The 20,622-nt window shown below is 36.2% G+C and overlaps 1 protein-coding gene across 1 annotated transcript in view; it reads right to left on the bottom strand.

The window, feature by feature from the left end:
* Window positions 1-15,658, bottom strand: part of SEMA3E (sema domain, immunoglobulin domain (Ig), short basic domain, secreted, (semaphorin) 3E) — a 222,076-nt gene extending 206,418 nt beyond the window's left edge. The window contains exon 1 of the mRNA XM_004676887.2: window positions 14,959-15,658. Coding sequence (XP_004676944.1) covers window positions 14,959-15,073 — 115 coding nt within the window. The 5' untranslated portion in view covers window positions 15,074-15,658. The remainder of the gene's footprint in view (window positions 1-14,958) is intronic.
* Window positions 15,659-20,622: the final 4,964 nt, after the last annotated feature.

Here is a 20,622-nt window from a genome sequence, read left to right as displayed (position 1 = left end):
GACTGAACATTTATGACTAAAGAGCTCATGCCCTTTGCCAGCACACATGCTGTTACTATGTGTAGGGTCCACATTCTGGATTGGAGACTAGGTGAGGATTTTCCTTAACTTCAACAAATAAAGCACACATGTGAAACAAGAGCACTGACTTAGACTTTATGTGAAAAACTCCTAAAAGAGCTGAAAGTAATCTCAACATAAACCAATAGTTTCACTTACTTGCCAAGTAAGCTACTGTCAAGTGATGTCAATAAACATGAAAGTCACTAGTTAGCAGAACCTCCACTCTATGCCCAAGACAGACATGTCTTGAGTAGCATGGAGCTCCATTTTCACAGGCATGCTAGTAAGGAGGCAAAGCGTGCTGGCAGTAGGGCGAATTGTGGAGTGATCCACCCACCATAAAGGGCATGATAACTAGTTTTAGACATTTGGAGGTGTGTCATGACAATTCCTTGTGTAACTCTAGAGAAAAGAACTAAGACAAAAAGACTATGCAGTTAGCAATCCCACTCCTAGGTATCTACCCAAAAGACACAAAAAATACCAATTCAAAAAGATACCTGCACCCCCATGTTTATTGCTGCATTACTTACAAAAGGAAAGACATGGAAACAGCCCAAATGCCCAAAAGTGGATGACTGGATTAAAAAGATGTGGGACATATACACAATGGAATATTACTCAGCAAACAAAAAAAAAATAAACACATGCCTTTTGCAGCAACATGAATGGAGCTGGAAAATACCATGCTCAGTGAAATAAGCCAGAAAGAAAAAGAAAAATACCAGATGGTTTCACTCATAGCAAGAGATAATGGACCAAGCGAGAAAATAATAATAATAATGAACAGCTATATACCAGAGACATTTTATGGTGGTGGAGTGGGGAATGGGATAAAAAACAGTCGAGAGAGGGAAATGCACTGGACTGTGGTGATGGCACATGGTGATTTGGTGATGGGAAGCCCATGGGGATTACAACTAAGATGGAAAAATGCACAAAATGATGTAAAAATATACTATGATTTTTTTTTTAAAAAAGACCATGCAGTTATTCATATTAGGGATCAGATATATGCATTTGTTCTCCTCACTAGAGCCTTAAATATGAAATGGACTTCTTTATCAGGTAATTTATTTCTCCTCTCCTAGGAATGGACAAATTCAAATTCAAAATGATGAAAGTATTTGCTCTGCTGTCTGGAAGCCATGTAGACATGACTAAATCAATGAATTTTCTATCATCAATAAAATTTTCTAATTTTAGTAAAATTCTACAAGAATTCCTAAATCCCAGTTCTTTTTTAATTAATAAGTTGGAGGTGCTGGAATAAGAATATTGAAAATGCTAGGTGCATAACATTAGTCTTGATTACTAACAATTATTGACTTCTTCAGCATTCCAGCAGCTTTTCCATACTCACCCCCTTCCTTCACCTTCCTCATATCCTGTCCCTTCCTCCTTTTCTTCTGTCACTCTTTCCTCTTGTTCAAATTTCCTTTTCCCTTTTCCTCTCTGTCTTGGATTTATTAATATTTACTTATCATTCACTATCATGAGGTACTATTCAAAATGCATTCAATGTTCTTTCATTTAAATCGTCTCACAATCAATGAGTCAGGTGCTCTTCGTTAGAGAAAGGTTAAGTAACCTGTCTAAGAATATACTAATAAATTTGTTACTGCTACATTTGTTTCCAAAGGGAGCTTAAAAGGGGGATACAAAACAAGGGCAAAATACACCAATCTGTCTTCAAGAGTCACAGCCAGATGAGGAAAACACTTTGGAAAAATATGCTTTACCTATTTTTTTCCTCCAGTTCAAAAGAAGATTATAAAATTAAGTGAAATATTAAAATTAGGATTGGACCCACCCAAAATTATTTAGATGCCAAAGTAAGCCAATCCCAGCTGTTATCCTTTACTCTGGCTGCCATCCTCAGCTAGAGCAGTATGGGGGAGTATGGGCAACCGGCTGCAGTAGCAGCTGGGCCTATTTGTTAAAAGGAAAAAAATAGTCAGTGAAGACAAAGAGAAATTTCAGTGGCTAGCAGTGTGAATGGAAACCTGACTGGGAGCTCAGAAATGAAATACAGTGCTGTGAGCAAATTGCAGCATCCCATCGCCATTCACAGGGAAGGTGCCGCCTGCAGCAGAATTCTCTCCTGGCAAGATTTCCATTCCACCAACAGCAAAACTTACAAATTGCCATTTTGTATAAGTTTTCTTATATCACCAGTATTCTAGACACCCTAAAATAAAGCAAAACCAAGATCTGCTCGATCTACAGATACATTAATATCTAGACCTACATTAAGCCTCAAATGACATCTAATTAACTGATTACAGAGTCCACATCGTAAGTATATATATATAATAGAATCCTAATATTGTACTTAGTTTATATCCCCTGATAGCAAAAGTGTTTCAGAATGATTATTGCTTACTAATTTACATGTCAACCTTTTCATTGGTATCAAGGTCCTATTTTTATTTTTTGAATTTTATCCTTGTACAATTTTATTGCTTTCAAATCTCAGATACTTCCGCTTTTCCTCTAAAAATGAAAAATTCTTCCACAATCCTAAAATATATCAGACTTCAGTTTGGGCATACACAATTTGGAGTAAGTAAAAAACATTTGGCAAAAAAATCTGTCAAAGGCAGTGCCCAGTACATAACTTTTGCTTTATTTCTGAGAAATGTGACAAAGATATAATTACATTCCTTTAATTGTAAGCATAATTGACTTAACTGTAACATTTTCCTTCTTATTATAGCTTCTAAATATTATTACAAGGGGATTTTATTTGGCAGAATTACTAGGAAATCAAAACATTAATATGTTTAAGTTTAAACATACTAACTGCAGAAATGTAACAAACAGTAGTGAAATTTCTGGTGGCCCCTGATTTCTTTGCAAATATTTCATAGTTCCATTTTCTCCTTTCTTTTTCATCATTCTAGACAAATTAAAAGGAAATCATTTGCGTCCCCTCATTAATATGTGAATAATTGGGTACACAAACATCTAAAATTAAAACATTTGATGTTGTAAAAAGATTTTTTCCTTTTAATTTAAATTTTAAACAAGGGTGGTGTGGCTATTCGAAGAATTCACCATATGGTGGACTCAAGTTTATGCAGACCCTTACTCTGCCAGAAAGCTCAATCTTCTACACCCATCCTAAACAAGGACAAAGTATCCGTCAGAAGCCTTTCATCTGAACCAGAAATATGAGTAATGTACAGTCATTGTGATAGTCAAGCTTGAATTTTTCCTTTTACTTTTTGAGGGGGAGAGATTTTTATAAGTAAAAATTAGCTATATAAATTTCATTGGCAATGATAATTATTTCAAAAGTAAGTTGCTTTATTTCCTAATAATTTTCCTGATATAGTCTTTAAAAACAATAAATTTGCCTTTTTCAGAATGACTGAAATTATCATATTTTTATGTCTATATCTTGATTTTAGTTTTGAAAAAATAAAATAATCAAATGCTTTCCACTTCCATTTTATTTATTTCTGACAGTAGGAAGAAAAATAATAAGTGCCTCCTTTCTTCTGAATTAATTTTACTTTTGTCATTTACATTTGTGTTCACTAATTTCCTATTATGTATACTATATTTGATTAATTGTATGGTATTAAAAAGAAAACTATCCTCAAAGGGCATAATATTTCAAGATATATTCTCAACTCATTTTGATAAAGACATAGAAGAAATAATATTTTTATAAAGCTTGTAGATATGACTGATTACAATAAAATTTTTTATTGATTTTTTTCTCAATAAACTTTGAGAAATAAATTTAAAATACCCTGTATAAAAACCAACTATAATTTTAAAACTTGTGGTCATTTTTTTTTCTTTTCATCATCTCTGCTTTTAAAATGGTAAATTAACGAAACAAAGCTAACATGGTCAACTTACTTATCAAGTTACACTTGTATGTGGACAAATGCTTTTAAAAAATAAAATAAACTTGTCTTGGGACTCAGGGTGTTCCTCAAAAAAAGGTTGAATAAGTTATAAAACTTTTTAGCCTGACTTTGCTTTCTGTTTGTCACTGATTTCTACATTAAATCTTTGTCTCTCTTCATAGTTCATTACTTTGTACATGCAGGGGGAGCTGCATGGACACTAGGAAACACAACCACTGCAAATGGGAAGAAAAGAATGAAAATGTGACACTGATTACATAATGATTACAATGAATTCAAACCCCTCTGCCAGAGCCTCAAATAGCATTTTTTAAATAGTATAAATATTTTTGAACAACATTAAAGCAGTTCTCAATCTCCCATCATCTCATCTTCATTAGAAGCTTACCTATACATGGCACCCAACAAAAGAACTAAGGTTGGTAATACTAGTAGGAATAGACATGACAACTAAACTCTTATACATTAAATACAATAATCAAAATATTTGAATATCTAAGGATCCAAACAATGAAATATAATTAACTTGCCTCCAAAATTTTCAAGATCTACTTGTGAATTTGCATTAATCATAAATGGCATACAGAGAGTATAAGAATTCCTGCAAGTTATACAGATTCACAAAAGAAAGCTAATGCAGGGAATTTAACTCAGCACGAATAAATAACATTAGTAGTATTATTATGTCTACTAAAGCTATGAACACAATGGAATTCAGCTAATTAGATATCTAAGAGCAACTGTATGTCTAGCAGGACACACTGAGACCTATGCAGTAGAAGGATCCCATGAATGGCAACCAGACAGGCTAAGACACATAGACAGTTTGCTGACTGCTTCTTACCCAGCCTCCCCCTATTCATCTTTAAGGCTGAGATATGCCTCTTTCATTCCCAATGCCATGCTTCCAAGGCACTTTTTTTTTTTTTAAAGATTTATTTATTTGTGCATACAGAACTGGGGTACAGGCCAGAGGCTCAGGGGCAGCGAGAGGCTTCGCCAGAGAGAGAGGAGAGTAGAACAGGCAGATCAATGAAGTACACTGCTGAGGGGAGCAGCGGGCGGGTCAGGAGAGGTCTGCCGCGCCATGTGGTCACCTCCGGGGCCGGCGGGAATCGAACTCATACGGAAGTGGCTTTTAGCTTCTCAGTGCTGTGCTTTAACCCGCTGCGCCACCAGGGAGGGCCGCAAGGCACTTTGTTTTAACCATTAAATATATCCAGTTTTATCATGACTTACCTTTTTTTTTTATAATTAGACCTTAAATTTCTTGGTGATTGGCTTTGGGTAGAAGTCACTGTGTATATTTTAATAAATTTCATATATTTTTTAAAGATTTATTTATTTATGCATATAGAATTGGGATACAGGCCAGAGGTGCAGGGGCAGTGTAAGGCTTCACCAGAGACAGAGTGGGGAGCAGAATAGGCTGACTGATGAAGTACACTGCTGAGGGGAGCAGCGGGTGGGTCAGGAGAGGTCTGACATGTGGGACACCTCTGTGGGCCAGGGATCGAACTTATGCTGAAGTGGCTGTAGCTTCTTAGTGCTGTGCTTTACCCCACTGCACCACCAGGGAGGAGGGCCCAGTAAACTTCATATTTTAAAAGCATTTTAGATTTAGGTAATCTGTGAAGAAGGACAGAGAGTTCCCATTTACCCACATACCTAGATTATATGTTCATTAACACCTTACATTATATATTGTAGAGTTGTAACAGTTAGTAATCCAGTATCAATTCACTATTACTAACTAAAACCCACAGTTTATTCAGATTTCTTTAGTTATTATCTAACTTCCTTTTAGTGCTCAAGGATACCATCCAGGACACAATATTAGATTTAAGAAACTTTTTGTTTTAATTCTTAAGTTCTTAGCAAGAAGCTCACTTATTAATACTTTGACAAAGACTAAGAAACAGACATGGAATAATTTAATGATTAATAATTTTTTTTAATGATGCAGAAGTTTCTGAGTCTCTGAGGAAAAGATCAGGATGTATAACAAATGAATGAAATGCATAGGACCCAGTTACATTAGTCTAGGAAAATTTTCCATTAAGAGATGAAGAAGTTTTGGAATTTTACAAAATGCTTTTCCACAATAGCAGATGCTTTCTCATTTGAACAAATTTATACCACAATGTACCATAGTTTATACCATCAATAATAACTAAAACAGATCTAATTTATGTCAAATTAACAAATCCTATGTATGTATAAATGATATATATCTTATCAAATATATGTAACCTATCTATAAGAAAAACTAAAAAGTAGAGACTGGTAAAAAAATCAGATACTTATGAAGTATATATACCAAGAGCAAGACTCTCTTTGTAAATATGAATAAAGACTTAATTTGAGTGATAAACATGAAGATGAAAAAGATAAAAATGAAGATCCTTTCGGCATCATCTCAAACCCTTAACTCAGTATATCTCATGATCAACTTAACTCAGTATATCTCAGAATCACCTACAGAGATTGTTGAAACACAGCTTCTTGAGTCCCAGAATGACTGACTCAGTAGGCCTGGTACAATAGCTCCTAAGAAATGATAACACTGTTATTCTTGGGCATCTTGTACAGCTAATTTAATGCCAGTGTCTATCTCAGCCACTAGTTAAGAAGAGAAGAAGAGGGCCCTCCTTGTGGTGCAGTGGGTTAAAGCACAGCACTATGAAGCTAGCTGCAGCTGCGTCAGCACAAGTTTCATCCCCCAGCCAGGGAGGTGATCCACATGGTGTGGCAGACCTCTTCTGAACCACCCACTGCTCCTCTCAGTCAATCTGCCTATTCTGCTCCCCACTCTGTCTCTGGTGAATCCTCTCACAGCCCCTGCACCTCTGACCTTATCCCAGTTTTGTATGAATAAATAAAATAAACCTTAAAAAAGATAACAAAACAGGGCCCTCCTTGGTGGCGCAGCGGGTTAAAGCACAGCACTGAGAAGCTAAAGTCACTTCTGCATGAGTTCGATTCCCGACTGCCCCAGAGGAGATCCACATGGCATGGCAGACCTCTCCTGACCCACCCACTGCTCCCCTCAGCAGTGTACTTCATCCATCTGCCTATTCTGCTCCCCTCTCTATCTCTGGTGAATCCTCTCACCCTCCACATCTCTGGCTTGTACCCCAGTTCTATATGAATAAACAAATAAATATTTTTAAAAAAATACAAAACACTGATTATAGAAAAGATGCCGGAAGCCCCCGCTGCTTCACTGCAATGCCAAGCTCTGAGGAGGGAGGGTGAGTAGGCAGAGAAAGCCTTGGCTTTTTTCCTGATGTATGAGATACCAAAGGAGCCACAAATAGTTGTTCAGGACTCCTCAGTTTCCTTGGTACTCCTCATCCCTTCACCCAGCCCCCACCAGATGCTCCCTTAAAAATCGAAAACAAAAAGGACTCACTACTTGAAATCATTTACTCAATGAGCATTTACTGAATACCTACCAAATGTCAGGAACGGTGCCCCACTAGCCCACACTAGCACTCCTTCCTGTTTGTCCAGGGTTAGGTAGAATGAAAGCCTCTCTCACTTTCAAAGCAAATAACTCATGATGGGCTGGTAATCACAGAAAGGACCCAGTGTAGTTTGACTTTCCACAATGTGGTATGGCCTTTGTGATATTAGTTCCATTGTGTTTTACAAAACTGGGCCTACAGTTACCTTTGTTAGTAACTTTTGTTTGTTATAGCTTTTGTCTGTGTTGTCTCCAAGGTGCCATTAGATAAAGTTCCAACTTTCCTTGAACTATCAACAAATGAATTTACAAGCATGAGATACTTTGTTCCTTCTAGTCATCTACTGCAAAAAAGAGCTGGATTTCATGAAAGAAAATCTTTGCTTCCAAGTGAAGAACTATGATGATAAATTATCTTTCCTTATTTTAAATTGTAAGTTAATAATTAACCCAAGATTGCTTTTAGAAAAAAAAGGGTACCAGGGTAGGCTAATTCTTTCTGAATCTCTTCTACTTCAATGAGTAATTTTTGAAAAGGTAAAATATTTACCTCAGTTACATACTACTCCATATTAAAGATGAAAAAATTTACATTTAAAAAAGATAAGTAACTTCCTCAGTTCATTCTGCCAGAAGCAAGATTCAAATTAGTTGTGCTTCATCTAGAGTATAACAAATTTTATGCCATTGAAATAGGCATGTGAGTGTTTTATATTACCTGGGTCTATACTACTTTTGTGTGCATACTATACCGAAGTTTCCAGCTATGTCCTTCAGTAGAAAGCAGTGATGGCTGACAGCTTAGTTACCAGGGACAGAAGTGATGAAACACATTTCTAACACACAGGAAAGTCATGGATTTCTTTTGCTTTGCCAAAATAGTTGTAGAGACAAGACTACCAGGTGGACAGGGTTTATAGAATGAAACTGTCCTGAAATAGGCATTAGAACTAAAACAGACTGAAAATAGTTTAAATAATTAATTGCTTCAATCAACACCAGGGCCATCCAAAGTCAAGTAGTCAGTTCCACAGATAATCCTGTCCTTGAAACACCACATTCAATGACAGAAAAATATTCTCTCAATCAAAAAGCATAACACCTGATTCAAATACAACAAAATATGAATATACCTATAGTTGAATAGTAAAAAAAAATCTAAATTATAAAATACCCAGTCTTGTTGTTTTTTTTTTTTAAGATTTATTTATTTGTACATACAGAACTGAGGTATAGGCCAGAGGCTCAGGGGTGGCGAGAGGCTTCACCAGAGACAGAGTGGGGAGCACAACAGGCAGACTGATGAAGTACACTGCAGTACACTGCTGAGGGGAGCAGCCGGCGTGTCAGGAGAGGTCTGCCGCGCCACGTGGTCATCTCTAGGGCAGGCGGAAATAGAACCAATGCTAAGTGGCTTCAGCTTCTCAGTGCAGTGCTTTAACCTGATGCGCCACCAGGGAGGGCCCTACCCAGTCTTGTTATTATCACCCTTTTCATGAGTACAAAGAGTAATGGTTAAGTGCTAGGACATCAGTTGTCTCTCATGTTTCAAATGTTATTTAAAACTATACTCTGGTAAAATTCATTATTAAAGTAACCATCATTTTTGTATCATTTATAGACTATTCCAAAGTGCTAGGTAGGCCATGTCTATTGAACCAAGAAAACAATCTACATCTAAACTTTACAACTTTTGGAAAATTGTAAGTGGTATAATTTTGGTTTTATTGTAAGCAATCAAATATATACTGAGCTTACCAACCATTTTAACATTGCAATGACTATGTATGAAGGGGTATGCATGCATGCTAAGTACCACTGCTGAATTCCTGCAGACTAAATTCCTCTAATAACCACAGAAGAGTTTTATGCACAAAGATAAAGGAGTAAATCTTTGCACATTCTCCCACTAAGGACTCCCAACAATAATTCCAGTAGACATTTTTGATAAAATAAAACTGACTCAGGAGATAATTGCTAACAAAAATTCTCACCAACAATGACCAATTTCATGGTTTGATGCTTCATTATGTGGTCATAGCACTTAGCCCACCTAATGATCTCATTCCAAATAGAAAGAATAGTCCTGTGCATGAAACATTCTCAGACTAAATGACAGATATAACATGAGAAACAAAATAGGATTATGGTCACATATTTTTGAAAGAATATTGAACTGTGACACTATATTATGAACCCCTATTGGGGTACAGGCCAGAGATGCGGAGGGTGAGAGGATTCACCAGGGACAGAGTGGGGAGCAGAACAGGCAGATCGACGAGGTACACTGCTGAGGGGAGCAGCGGGCGGGCCAGGAGAGGCCTGCCACACCATGTGGTCACCTCCGGGGCAGGCGGGGATCGAACTCATGAGGAAGTGGCTTAAGCTTCTCAGTGCTGTGCTTTAACCCGCTGCGCCACCAGGGAGGGCCCGCAACTAAATTATTTTTAATAGACTTAAACACTCCGTTTATAAATGGACTTATAAATTCTATTTACAGATTTTCCTAACTTCAACCTTCCCTCTATTTCTATAGTAAAGTATAACTATAATATGTAACATTCAAACCTGCACTAAATAATTCATAGAACCAGTCAGGGACATTTTATATCCAGATGTACATCATAGCCAGCATTTAGCTGTAGCATATACAAAAACACAAAGAATAAGACTATATAAAATCCTCACGTTGACCTCCTTTACAGAGAGCATATTCTGTATAAATCAAACTCAGCAAAGCATGCATACTGTAATTGCTTTCATCTACCCAGTATTTTTATTCCCCAAATATAAACTTTCTCAATAAATCCACCAATTAATTTTTACTGACTCTTCCTGATGGAGACTTGGGCCTGAAAGTTAGTGTTTGTGTCTGGATCCTTTTTAACTTCTTTTTTTATGACTCATACCTATTACAAGTTTGTATTTATTAACCACAGAGGGATGTGTGACTAATGTCACTATTGATAATACCTAGTAACTGCTGAGGAACCAAAACTATGAACTAGGTCAGGAAAAACTAGCTCAGTTACTCCCTCTTCTTTATTTATTCTGGATATAAAATAAATACCACAGGCTTCAGGATGGTCATTTGAAACTTTGTCATTGTACTCTTAGAATTCCACCTCAATTCTGTTCGTGTAAATGGAAAAAATTAGAAAATGTATGGTGTAGAGTGAACATGTACAATAAATGGGTATGTATTGGCTATGAACCTTAGGCAAATACAAAGATGATTATTACATCATTTTTAGATTATTATAACTAGAAGTCAAAGATATGAAAGGTGAGGTTTGGAGTGAACTTAATCTATGAGGAAAAACCCATATATTTTGTTAAGACCAACTTCACTTACAGGTGCAATACAGAGAAACCAACCAATGGATCAGATAAACTTACAATAACTGAAAACTGGACACTGAACTGAGACAGTGAGAGGGGGATAGTTGAGAACAAATGGGAACAGAGTGCAGTGGACTATTCTTATGGACTATGATGTTGGCATATGGGTGTTTTGATGGTAGATGTGTTTAAGGCAACAGCACCTAAAAGGGAAATCTACACTTCTACAAGGCAATGATGGAAACCAATGTTATCTCAATCATTTTTTTAAATAGACTAACTTCTGTAGTCTATATTACCATTATTCGAGCACTCATTGACATAGAAACTCTTGCCAAGGTTTTTTCTTTTAATCATTATTAACATATTTCCTTCAAAGAGTCTAAATTTGTATCATTCCTCAAGAAACATTAATAATAAAAATTTTGGTTATAAAGTATTTTCACTGATAATGTTGTTTCATTCAATCCTCTTAAAAGCCGGTAAGGAAAATGCTAAAAATCACCAAATGGAGGCACATTTATCATAATATAAATGGAAGGACAAGAGCCTTCATTTTGACTTCAAATTTTAAGCTCTCTGAACTGTGACAAATCTGTATTTAATTGGTTATAGTATCAAAATATAGATAAGATTAACTAACATTCTATTCCACTTTATATATGGATATATATTCACTCAAATCTGCTTTTATATTGTCAGCATATTTTAGGAATGATCTTCTGCCATATCCATTCCTGTTTTACTTATCTCCTTTCCAATCATATCTACTTAAGCAGTCATTTTTCTTGACACGTACAATATGTCATTCTGTATGGGGACTCTGAGCACCTACTCCACCTGCCAAGCTCACTTATTTAATTCCTGGGGATTTCCACATGTACTGGGATTTCTTCTTTGACACAGGACCTTACTTATTTGTTGTTTTCTTCTACAAGCTCTGCTATCACAAAAGTTATTTTTACCTTCTCTCTAACCTCTTTAATACAGGATGGTGAAAGATAAGGAGAGAACAGACATCAACAGAGAGAAGTAGCTAAATCCAGCAGGACTCCATATCCTCCATCTTTTCTCTCCTTCATTTCTGTCCTGAAGATCATGGGTTTTTTTCAAGGAAATCCTTCAGGTGGACTATTCGAATTTTGTGAAAGTCACACCAACAATGTCCTCTTTAGGAAACTAGCTATAATTCACAACTATTCACACAGTTTTAAGTACTTGCCTGGTATAATTAATCTCAATCCAAATCTTAAATGAAAATTACTACATATCAGGATGGTATTTTACTATTTTAATCTTTGTTATATATGTATTTGTTAATACAATATCTAGTACCTCTACAACACATTAATAAAATATATATGCATTGCCTCAGCAAGAGTAAACACCTCATCTTTGTATCCATTATGCTTGCCCTAGATTAGGACATTTGCTTAATATTTAAGTTGCAAACTCACTGAGAAAGAAAAGGGAGGAATTAAAGACTGTCCTACTGAAGGAGGAGGTCAGTAGGGCATGAGCTGGAAGAGACTCCAAATGTGATACCAACTGGCTGTCTCCCTACCTCTCTGCCTTTTCTCCCTTTTATTCTTCATGATCTCCTCCTCTCCAGCCCTGTTTAAGAACATGCCCCTTTAGAGATAAAGATGATAGAGAGGAAAGGGACAATTCTCAGGTACATTATCAAACATTTTTATATAATTTAACTCAGCCTTTTTATGTGATACTGAAACTTTACCATCTGCTTTGGAAAGGACACTAAAGCTGTAGTCTCAAATGCCATCTTGAATGTGGAGAATACAGGAAAAATGATTACCCTTCTCCCATACAGTATGCCATTACTACAAAATGAACTCCAGGGTTAATACATCTGCAGGGAGTTTACTGGCATTCTCTACTGGGGGTCAGGCAGCATTGTAGATTTGCTATGTTACTTATATCTAATACTGCTTCATTTAAATTACCCTGCACTTATTTATAATATGAATCACCTAGTTGACCCATTATTGAAAATTTACCATTACTAAGGTCATTTAAATGAGCAAAATATTACACTGTGAAATTCCCTATCCCTAGTTTTTGAGCACCAAAGTATCCACTGAAGTCTTCAATACAGAGAGGTATATGGGTTGACCATGTTGTATTGATGGAACTGAAGATTCTTGCTCTGACAATCTGGGCTTACTCTTTCAATGAGGCACCTGTGCTACATTAAGCTTTTGCTGCTTCAGGTGGCCTCGCCAGCATGATCTCTTTGATTGACTTTGCTGAATAAATTGCACAAGGGAGAAGATTCTATTTTCAGGTAATTCTACACTGTCTTTGTATAAAAACACAACATTGCACATATTCAGCTAGTGCCATAAATCAAAGGTTAAGGAAAGTCAAAAGGAACTCTGGGAGTTTTCAGTCTAATGTCCACATTGATATTAGCAATTCTCCCACACCAGTGAACACAACTCATAATCAGTCACAGTTATTCCTTTGAGAGAGAGAGTGTGAAGATGAGAGTAATAATACCACAGGCAATAATTTAGCTGCATTAGAGGGTTTTGTATGCTTTGACCAAACTCTAAGTTCTCTAGTCAAATATGAAAATGAGATATCTTGGAAAACGTATTGATAATAAACTAAGGAAAAACCCTAGACCTAAAAATGAGGTATAAAATGTTAAGGCCAGGTAGTGTAGAATGGTAGCTTGCCCAAACTGGCAGCTTATACACCTGTCTACATTAAAAAATTAGATTTATTATATCCTTATTTGTCTATTTTCTATCACATCAGATTTTTACATTTTAATATATTTGATCATAACTTCTTAAAAATATGCATTTTAAAACAGCCATGATACATCTTTACAAATCAAATGACTTGTGCTAATGTTAGGTACCATATTTTATGCTTTACAAATTCAGTGTCAATGTATTTCTTAAATGTATGTTACCTACTGAGAAGTTTATCGTCAACCAATTTAAGGAAATATTCAAAGATTTTAGCTACTGCCAAAATGAGAAATTTCTAGTCGAAATCAGCTAATCATTATCCATCCAGTGAAAAGAAAAAAAAAAAAATCATGTCAAATAAAAAAGGCCTCCCTTTTTTTTCCTTCTAGTAAATGTTATACCAATATTTAAAAAAAAAAAAAATACAAGCTCTATTCTTTCTCCAGTGAGGAACAATTTAAAAGCTTATACAATGGAAAAATGTTCCTTATGTAAATTTCTCATTCTTGCATTTGTTATCTGCCTCAATGGTTGGTGATAATAGTTCTTTCCAGAAAATATATCACAAATTCCTTTGAAGTCATCAAAGTCACTTTCTCCAAGTGTGGTTTTAGTTTTGTTTGTTGTTTACAGGAAAAATCACTAAACCTATTCACTACTGGCTTTACTGACCCTGATGTAAAAGCTACCTTTTGATCATTTATTTATGACTAAATGCTGCTTTGCAAGACATCATTGCAGAATAAAATATTTAAACACTCTAACAGAGGGGATCTTCAGTAAAGCAATACAAATTTACATCAAAAAGATTAGATGTTAGTGGATATTATCTAACTTCAATCATTACAAGTCAGCTTACCAGGACTGTAAATAAACTCTAAATCCTGTTTTAGCCTGGCATAAAAAATTTTCTAATAGCCAATTCAACTAAAAAGCTAAATTGTATCAGTTATTAGTCATTTTAATCACGTGGTAGTTAATTTTGTTATCATGGGTAGGGAATCATTTTGCTTCACAGGAATTTTCTTTTCTTCTTCCTCTCACCCCCATTGTAGACTAAAAGCAAAACGCCAGTTGCACCTCTATTTCTAAAGCCCTTCCCCAACATCCTTGTTTCCCATAATACACAAATCTGTATTTAAATACTGCCAACTTGGTGGATTCTACTCAAGGCTATTTACAACCTGCTTCCTACCCTCCTCTGTTGTGTCTGCTATTGAGTGAACTTCTCATTAATAAAACCTAGTATTTACAAGACAAAAATAACATCTCTAAGTTAGCATGTGCTCTTGGACTGTTCTCAGATGTGCCAAGTATGACATTAATTAGAGGTATTCAGATCTTCTATCAGTTTTGCAATACATTTTTTTTTTCAGGTGCATTTTAAGGGTCAGTGAAGACCAAGTATGCTAAATGACTTAAATGGTTTTTTCTCTCTCTCTTTTTAACAAAAGAATCTGAAAAGATGACCTACCTTTATGTGACAGGCGTAACCTGGGGTGCGTGGTATCGGCTGTGTGAGCTCCCATCCAAAGCTGCAGGACACAACCCCACAGGAGCAAGGTGATAACCTGGCCGGCTGGTGCCATGCCGCCCCGTGCTCACCGAGCAAGTCCTCTGAGCCGCACTTTAAGGCGGTATGAGTTTTACTTAGGACTCCCCTCCAGGGGCAGCGTGCGAGAGGCTTTGTCAGAAATCGAATGCCTTGTCATCAGAAAGCACCATTCCAAAGTGCCATTTGTCAGACAGCACTTGGCTATGTAAAATCTTTCTTTCCTCAGGACAGTTGTTTGCAAGTAAGGAGCAAGAGGACATTCCAAGGAGTGAGTCTTCAGAGCCAGGTCCTGACTAAAGCTCTCTTCAGTAACTATGCCGGTGGACTCGGCAGAAACTGCATTTTTTCCGTCACTTCTGCAAAAGGTTCATTCAGAAAAAAGCCCCGAGCATACGCACTACCTTCACCCGTGGCGCTCTTGTCTTCTGACTGTTAAAGTCTCTTGCGCTGACTTGCCAAACAGCTAGTTTTAATTCACCTTTCACCTTGCTAATTAAAAACAAGAAGTGCCATTCCCTCCAGGAGTTGCAGGATCCACCCAGCAGGGATGCCTTTCTGTCAGCGTGCTGTTTACAGGGAAAGTTCAGGCAGGGTTGAGCAGCTTACTTGCTGTTTCTAGGAAGTGTTTCTGGTCCACGTGCCCTGCTCCCACCAGCCCTGCCAATATAACTGGTCCCACGTCACTCAGCACCCGTCCAGCATCCAGGCTTCAGGGGAAGGGGGGGCCTGCGGGGGGGGGAGCGATATATAATAGGCTGATTATATTTAAGAATGTGTTACAGAGAGAGGGATGTACTGTCGGGAAGGGTTTTAATGCTCACATACCAAGATTGAACCTTGAATAAATAGAAATCCACTGAAAATTATTTATCACCATCCTTTAACAAAATTGTTTTCAATATTTCCACTTAAGAGGTTTTTTTTTTTTTCTCTTTTTGTATTGACTTCATTTTAGAACTCTTGTAAAGAATACATGTTTCAGGAGCCCGGAAAAAAAATGTCAACTGTGATTTTTTTCATAGATGTATTTAACAAACTATTTTATACAGGCAAATTCTTCAACTCTATTAAAAGAAAATTCTTTTTTGAAAGCAAACCATAAAGTACACCTCAATTTTAAGAATAATTACATCTTGAACTTATGTTCTTATAGTCAAATAACTATGGTAAAGTAGATTTTCTACCCAACAGATTTTAGCAAAGCAGATATTTAAGAGCTCCGGATGTGAAATACCTCAGGATTCAACTGCTATGTACTTTCAGAGTTTATTTTTCAAGACACTATGTTTGTGTAAATAAGGCAACACAATAGGTCAACTTTACAGTCTACTTTCAATCAATCTCAAAAACTAAACCAAACACTCTGTAGCTGTTGACATGGAAATGAATGGTATTTTAAGATACCAATCAATTTGAACAGATATTTGATAGTTGAGCCTTAAATGGTGAACAAGTGTTTCAATTATTTCATATTTTGAATGGTAACAATTGAGGACACTTTTGAGAATAGTGTTTTCCAAATAATTTAAGTGCAGCAAAAATCTAAAAAAAGATTACTCTGATACTTTACATTTTATATGTAACTAAAGGTAGAGACAGGCATTTGCCACCCATTTTCCTAAGCAAGCTATGTTCTACTAAAGCAGGGTATATTTAGCAAAATGTAAATGTCACTAGATTTTATAAATAATTAGATTTCTAAGGTCTATAGCAGATAGCAAACTCTAAATATTATTTAACAGTAAAGCAACATGAAGTAATCAGAGATTTTTAACCTGGGGTGGTCTTAGGCACTTGCATATTTTAAAAGCCAGTCTGATGAGCTACAGACCTACTCATTGTTGTAAATGTGAAGTACTGTACTTTTAGAATCCTTTCTTACTTTCTTTCAGAGTTGAAGAAACTAGAAAGTAAATAGCTGCTTTTACAGGTGTTATCTAAGGGTTAGATTCCAGGAAAAGTAAATGTGCTATGTATAACTTTTATTATAAAGAATGGCTAATCTCATACTATTGAAATTCTACTTAAGATTGTATAGTACTTGTTCTTTTTTATGAAAGTGAAAAGCAAGACATTACAAGCATTTTCTTAAGATACAAAATTCACATTATTAAATGACTGTAGGGGAATAGATGTTAGAATGCCAGATACATATAACAAGCTCTTTATTGCTATTGATCTTCAGTTTTAAATGTTACATTTCAGATTAGGTTATGGGCACTTTGTTGTACACACCAGAAAAGTTGAGTTCATTTTGGCTCCTCAAAATGCTTTGGTTTATCCTCAGTCATCACTGTCATTGCTTATTTTCTTTAACTCTTATATATCCTTCTACCTTCTGATTACCTATGGAAAACACAGAGTTGGTGTTAAAAAAAAAAAGCTATTGAAATGACTAAATATCCAGAACTATCCATAGTCTCAGCTATCCTATGTGTCTTTAACCAATAGCAATGGGATAAAGCGTCTTTGGGATCAAATCAGTCCCTCACCTTATGCAATAAAATCAGAGGAATCCTCAGGTATAACGTCACCATATAAATTATCATATGAACAAAATATTTCTTTGAGAGTAAAAGTGGTTTCTATTAAATAATCATATACATATCAATAACATATAGACAAGTCAGAAGTCACACAGTTTGGAAGAGATTTCCAAGTACCTTTAGGAAACAATGGACTGGGGGGAAATTTAAAATCACTGACATACCACCAACAGTGGTTTACAGCTCTAGTGAACTGAGCATTGGGACTAGCAACAATATCTGTTCATATTATTTTGTTTAATTTGAGAGGAGTTAGACTACCAGTTAGAATAATATTAGACCATTGAGAACACTAGAGGAGAAAGGAAATGGCAATTCTGAAGGGGCTGCTTGCCAAGGAAAATGTCTCATGTCAAAATCTTCTCCCTTTGTTGCTCGTGGCATAAAATGGTAGTGTGAAAAAGGAGGGGAGCAAAGTGGACTGAACTCATCAGGAGTTGCAAGATCCCTAGTCGTGAATTCTATCATTGATACCACGGCTCTCTACAGTGGAAAAGCATCTGGTCTTTAAAACTATCATCTCAAGAATGTGATTTAGGCTATTCACTGCAGTTGATAGTAAAATACCAGATTTTTGTTTGTTTGTTTTTAGATTTATTTATTTGTGCATACAGAACTGGAGTACAAGCCAGAGGTGTAGGGTGGTGAGAGGATTCACCAGTGACAGAGAGGGGAGTAGAACAGGCAGATCAACCAAGTACACTGCTGAGGGGAACAGCAGGCAGGTCAGAAGAGGTCTGCTGTGCCATGTGGGTCACCTCTAGGGCTGGGGATGGAATTCACACTGAAGCACATATACACATGTATCTTTCTAGCTTTCAATGCTGTGTCCAAACCCATTGCACCACCAGGCAGGGCCCAAAATAGCAAATTTTTACATCTTACCACCTATTCTCAGTGTGCCTAGAGGTATATATTTTAAAATTTAAGTTTCACAGAAGTCCCTCTGGCTCGGTGTTGCTCAAACATTAAACATCTGCTTGCCACTTTCATCATTTTTACCATAACCGCATAGTATCTGCAATTAAACTATAATTTAAATTCAAATAAAATGGAACCATTACTTCATAGGCTTGATGAATTGCTTATATATTTCAAATACATGTGAAAATAAGCAAAAGTCATAAAATTTTATCTTTGTACTATTTAAAATTATTTCACATACTATGGCAGAGTATATTTAGTAACACCCTCAAAAATATCCATTTGTTTCTTTCCTTTCTGTCCATAAAGATACAAGATAAGCAGGTGTACATATACACATGTATCTTTCTAGACAGAAAGAAAAGAAACAAATATTTATATTTACATGTATGTGTGTATGTGTGCATTGTGTGTGTATATATATGAGATTACACTTCCTAGTTCCTTAACCGTTATTAAATTTTCGATTAATTCTGGACAAATAAATATGAACAAAAGTGATGTTTGTCACTTCTGAGGCAGTAAAATACTCCTAAGTCTGTGTCTCTAAAGTCTTTCAGTACATTGCTATGACTTGCACTGATTATGAGATTGACGAATTTTGGGTTGGGTTTTTGAATGAACAAATTGGGGACAGTTGACTTTTTAATCAACATATGTTATATTAAGCTGCTTGATTTATTTTTTGCCATAGTGTAGCACAGCCCCTTTGACTATAAGTACACACTTTATCTTTTGTGCTTTGGTAACATTTTCTTGGACAAATGTATAACATGAACAACTTACTGACATGGAATACCTTCCTATCATTAAAACTTACTTCAGAAGTTACTAATATAGATAATGAGGGATGTGGATATTTGGGGCTGAAGAAAAGAGAAAGTGACTCCCTATCTAACTTTTACAATGGAATGATATATGTCTTTAGCTTTTTTTTTTTTAATATTCATTTCTTTATGCATACAGAAATGGGGTATAGGCCAGAGGTGCAGGGACAGTGAGGGGATTTACCAGAGACAGAGTGGGAAGAAGCAGAATAGGCAGACTGAGTAAATACACTACTGTGGGGAGCAGCAGAAGAGACAAAAGAGGTCTCAATTCCTTGTCTTGGGATCAAACGTGTGTTGAAGCAGCTATGGCTGGCTAGCTTCATAGTGCTGTGCTTTAACCCACTGTACCACCAGAGAGGGCCTTGCCCTTAGCTTTTCCATTTGAACATTGTACTCTAGAAAATGACATAATCAATAGTACTTACAGGTGAAAAAGTTAGTACCAATGTGAAGAACATTCTAATCAAAACCATTAATAAACAAAATACTACAATAGCAATGACAAAGATCTAGTAAGAATTAAAAAAAAATCTTTTTGTACAGATTCCACAGCATTTAAGATTTATTAATCCTTTTTCTATGTCTACTGGCCCTGCTATCTGAAGCATTTTCAATGTCTACCAATCTGGTTTGGTATTGTTTTTAATTTATTTCATAGAAGAACTGGGGTGGTGCAGGTGTGAGAGGATTCACCAGAGAGAGTGGGAAGCAGAACAGACAGATGTCTTGAAATACACACTGCTGAGGGGAGCAGTGGGCGAGATAGGAGAGGTCTGCTGGATCATATGTGAGTCACCTCCGAGGCCAAGTATTCAACTCAGGCCTTAGTGGTAATGGTGCTGAGACTTTAACCAAGGCCACTGGGCAACCCCCTCCCCCCCCCCACAAACACACACTATTGCTTTTAGTGCCACCATCGCTACTATTCAGTTTTATAGAGGAAGAGGAAGACTGGCGATACTTATTTTGGCAGTCAGTCCATGTTTTATTTCACAGAATCTATGAAGGTTTCAGAAGTCTGGGTTGACTATTTCCCATATTCAGTGATTCAAAGTGAGGAACCATACCCAACTATATGTTACTAAGAGTAGTAATATATCATTTAGTCATTCCAAAGAATGGTACCCTATCAATCAGTACCTCTAAGATCCAAACCAATCACTGTTTCTGACTTATACTAGATTTATTTTCATTTTTCCTTAGATCCTTGACAATAAAGATAAACATTTGAATAAGGTATTAGTTTTAACTGACTTTTATCAAAAAATTGTGACATTGCTCAT

The sequence above is a fragment of the Condylura cristata genome, unplaced genomic scaffold (genome assembly GCF_000260355.1).
Source record: "Condylura cristata isolate star-nosed mole 26May11 unplaced genomic scaffold, ConCri1.0 scaffold00005, whole genome shotgun sequence".
Classification (NCBI taxonomy): Eukaryota; Metazoa; Chordata; class Mammalia; order Eulipotyphla; family Talpidae; genus Condylura; species Condylura cristata.
The sequence above is the reverse complement of the archived record's forward strand: the minus strand, read 5'-3'. Positions and strand labels throughout refer to the sequence as shown.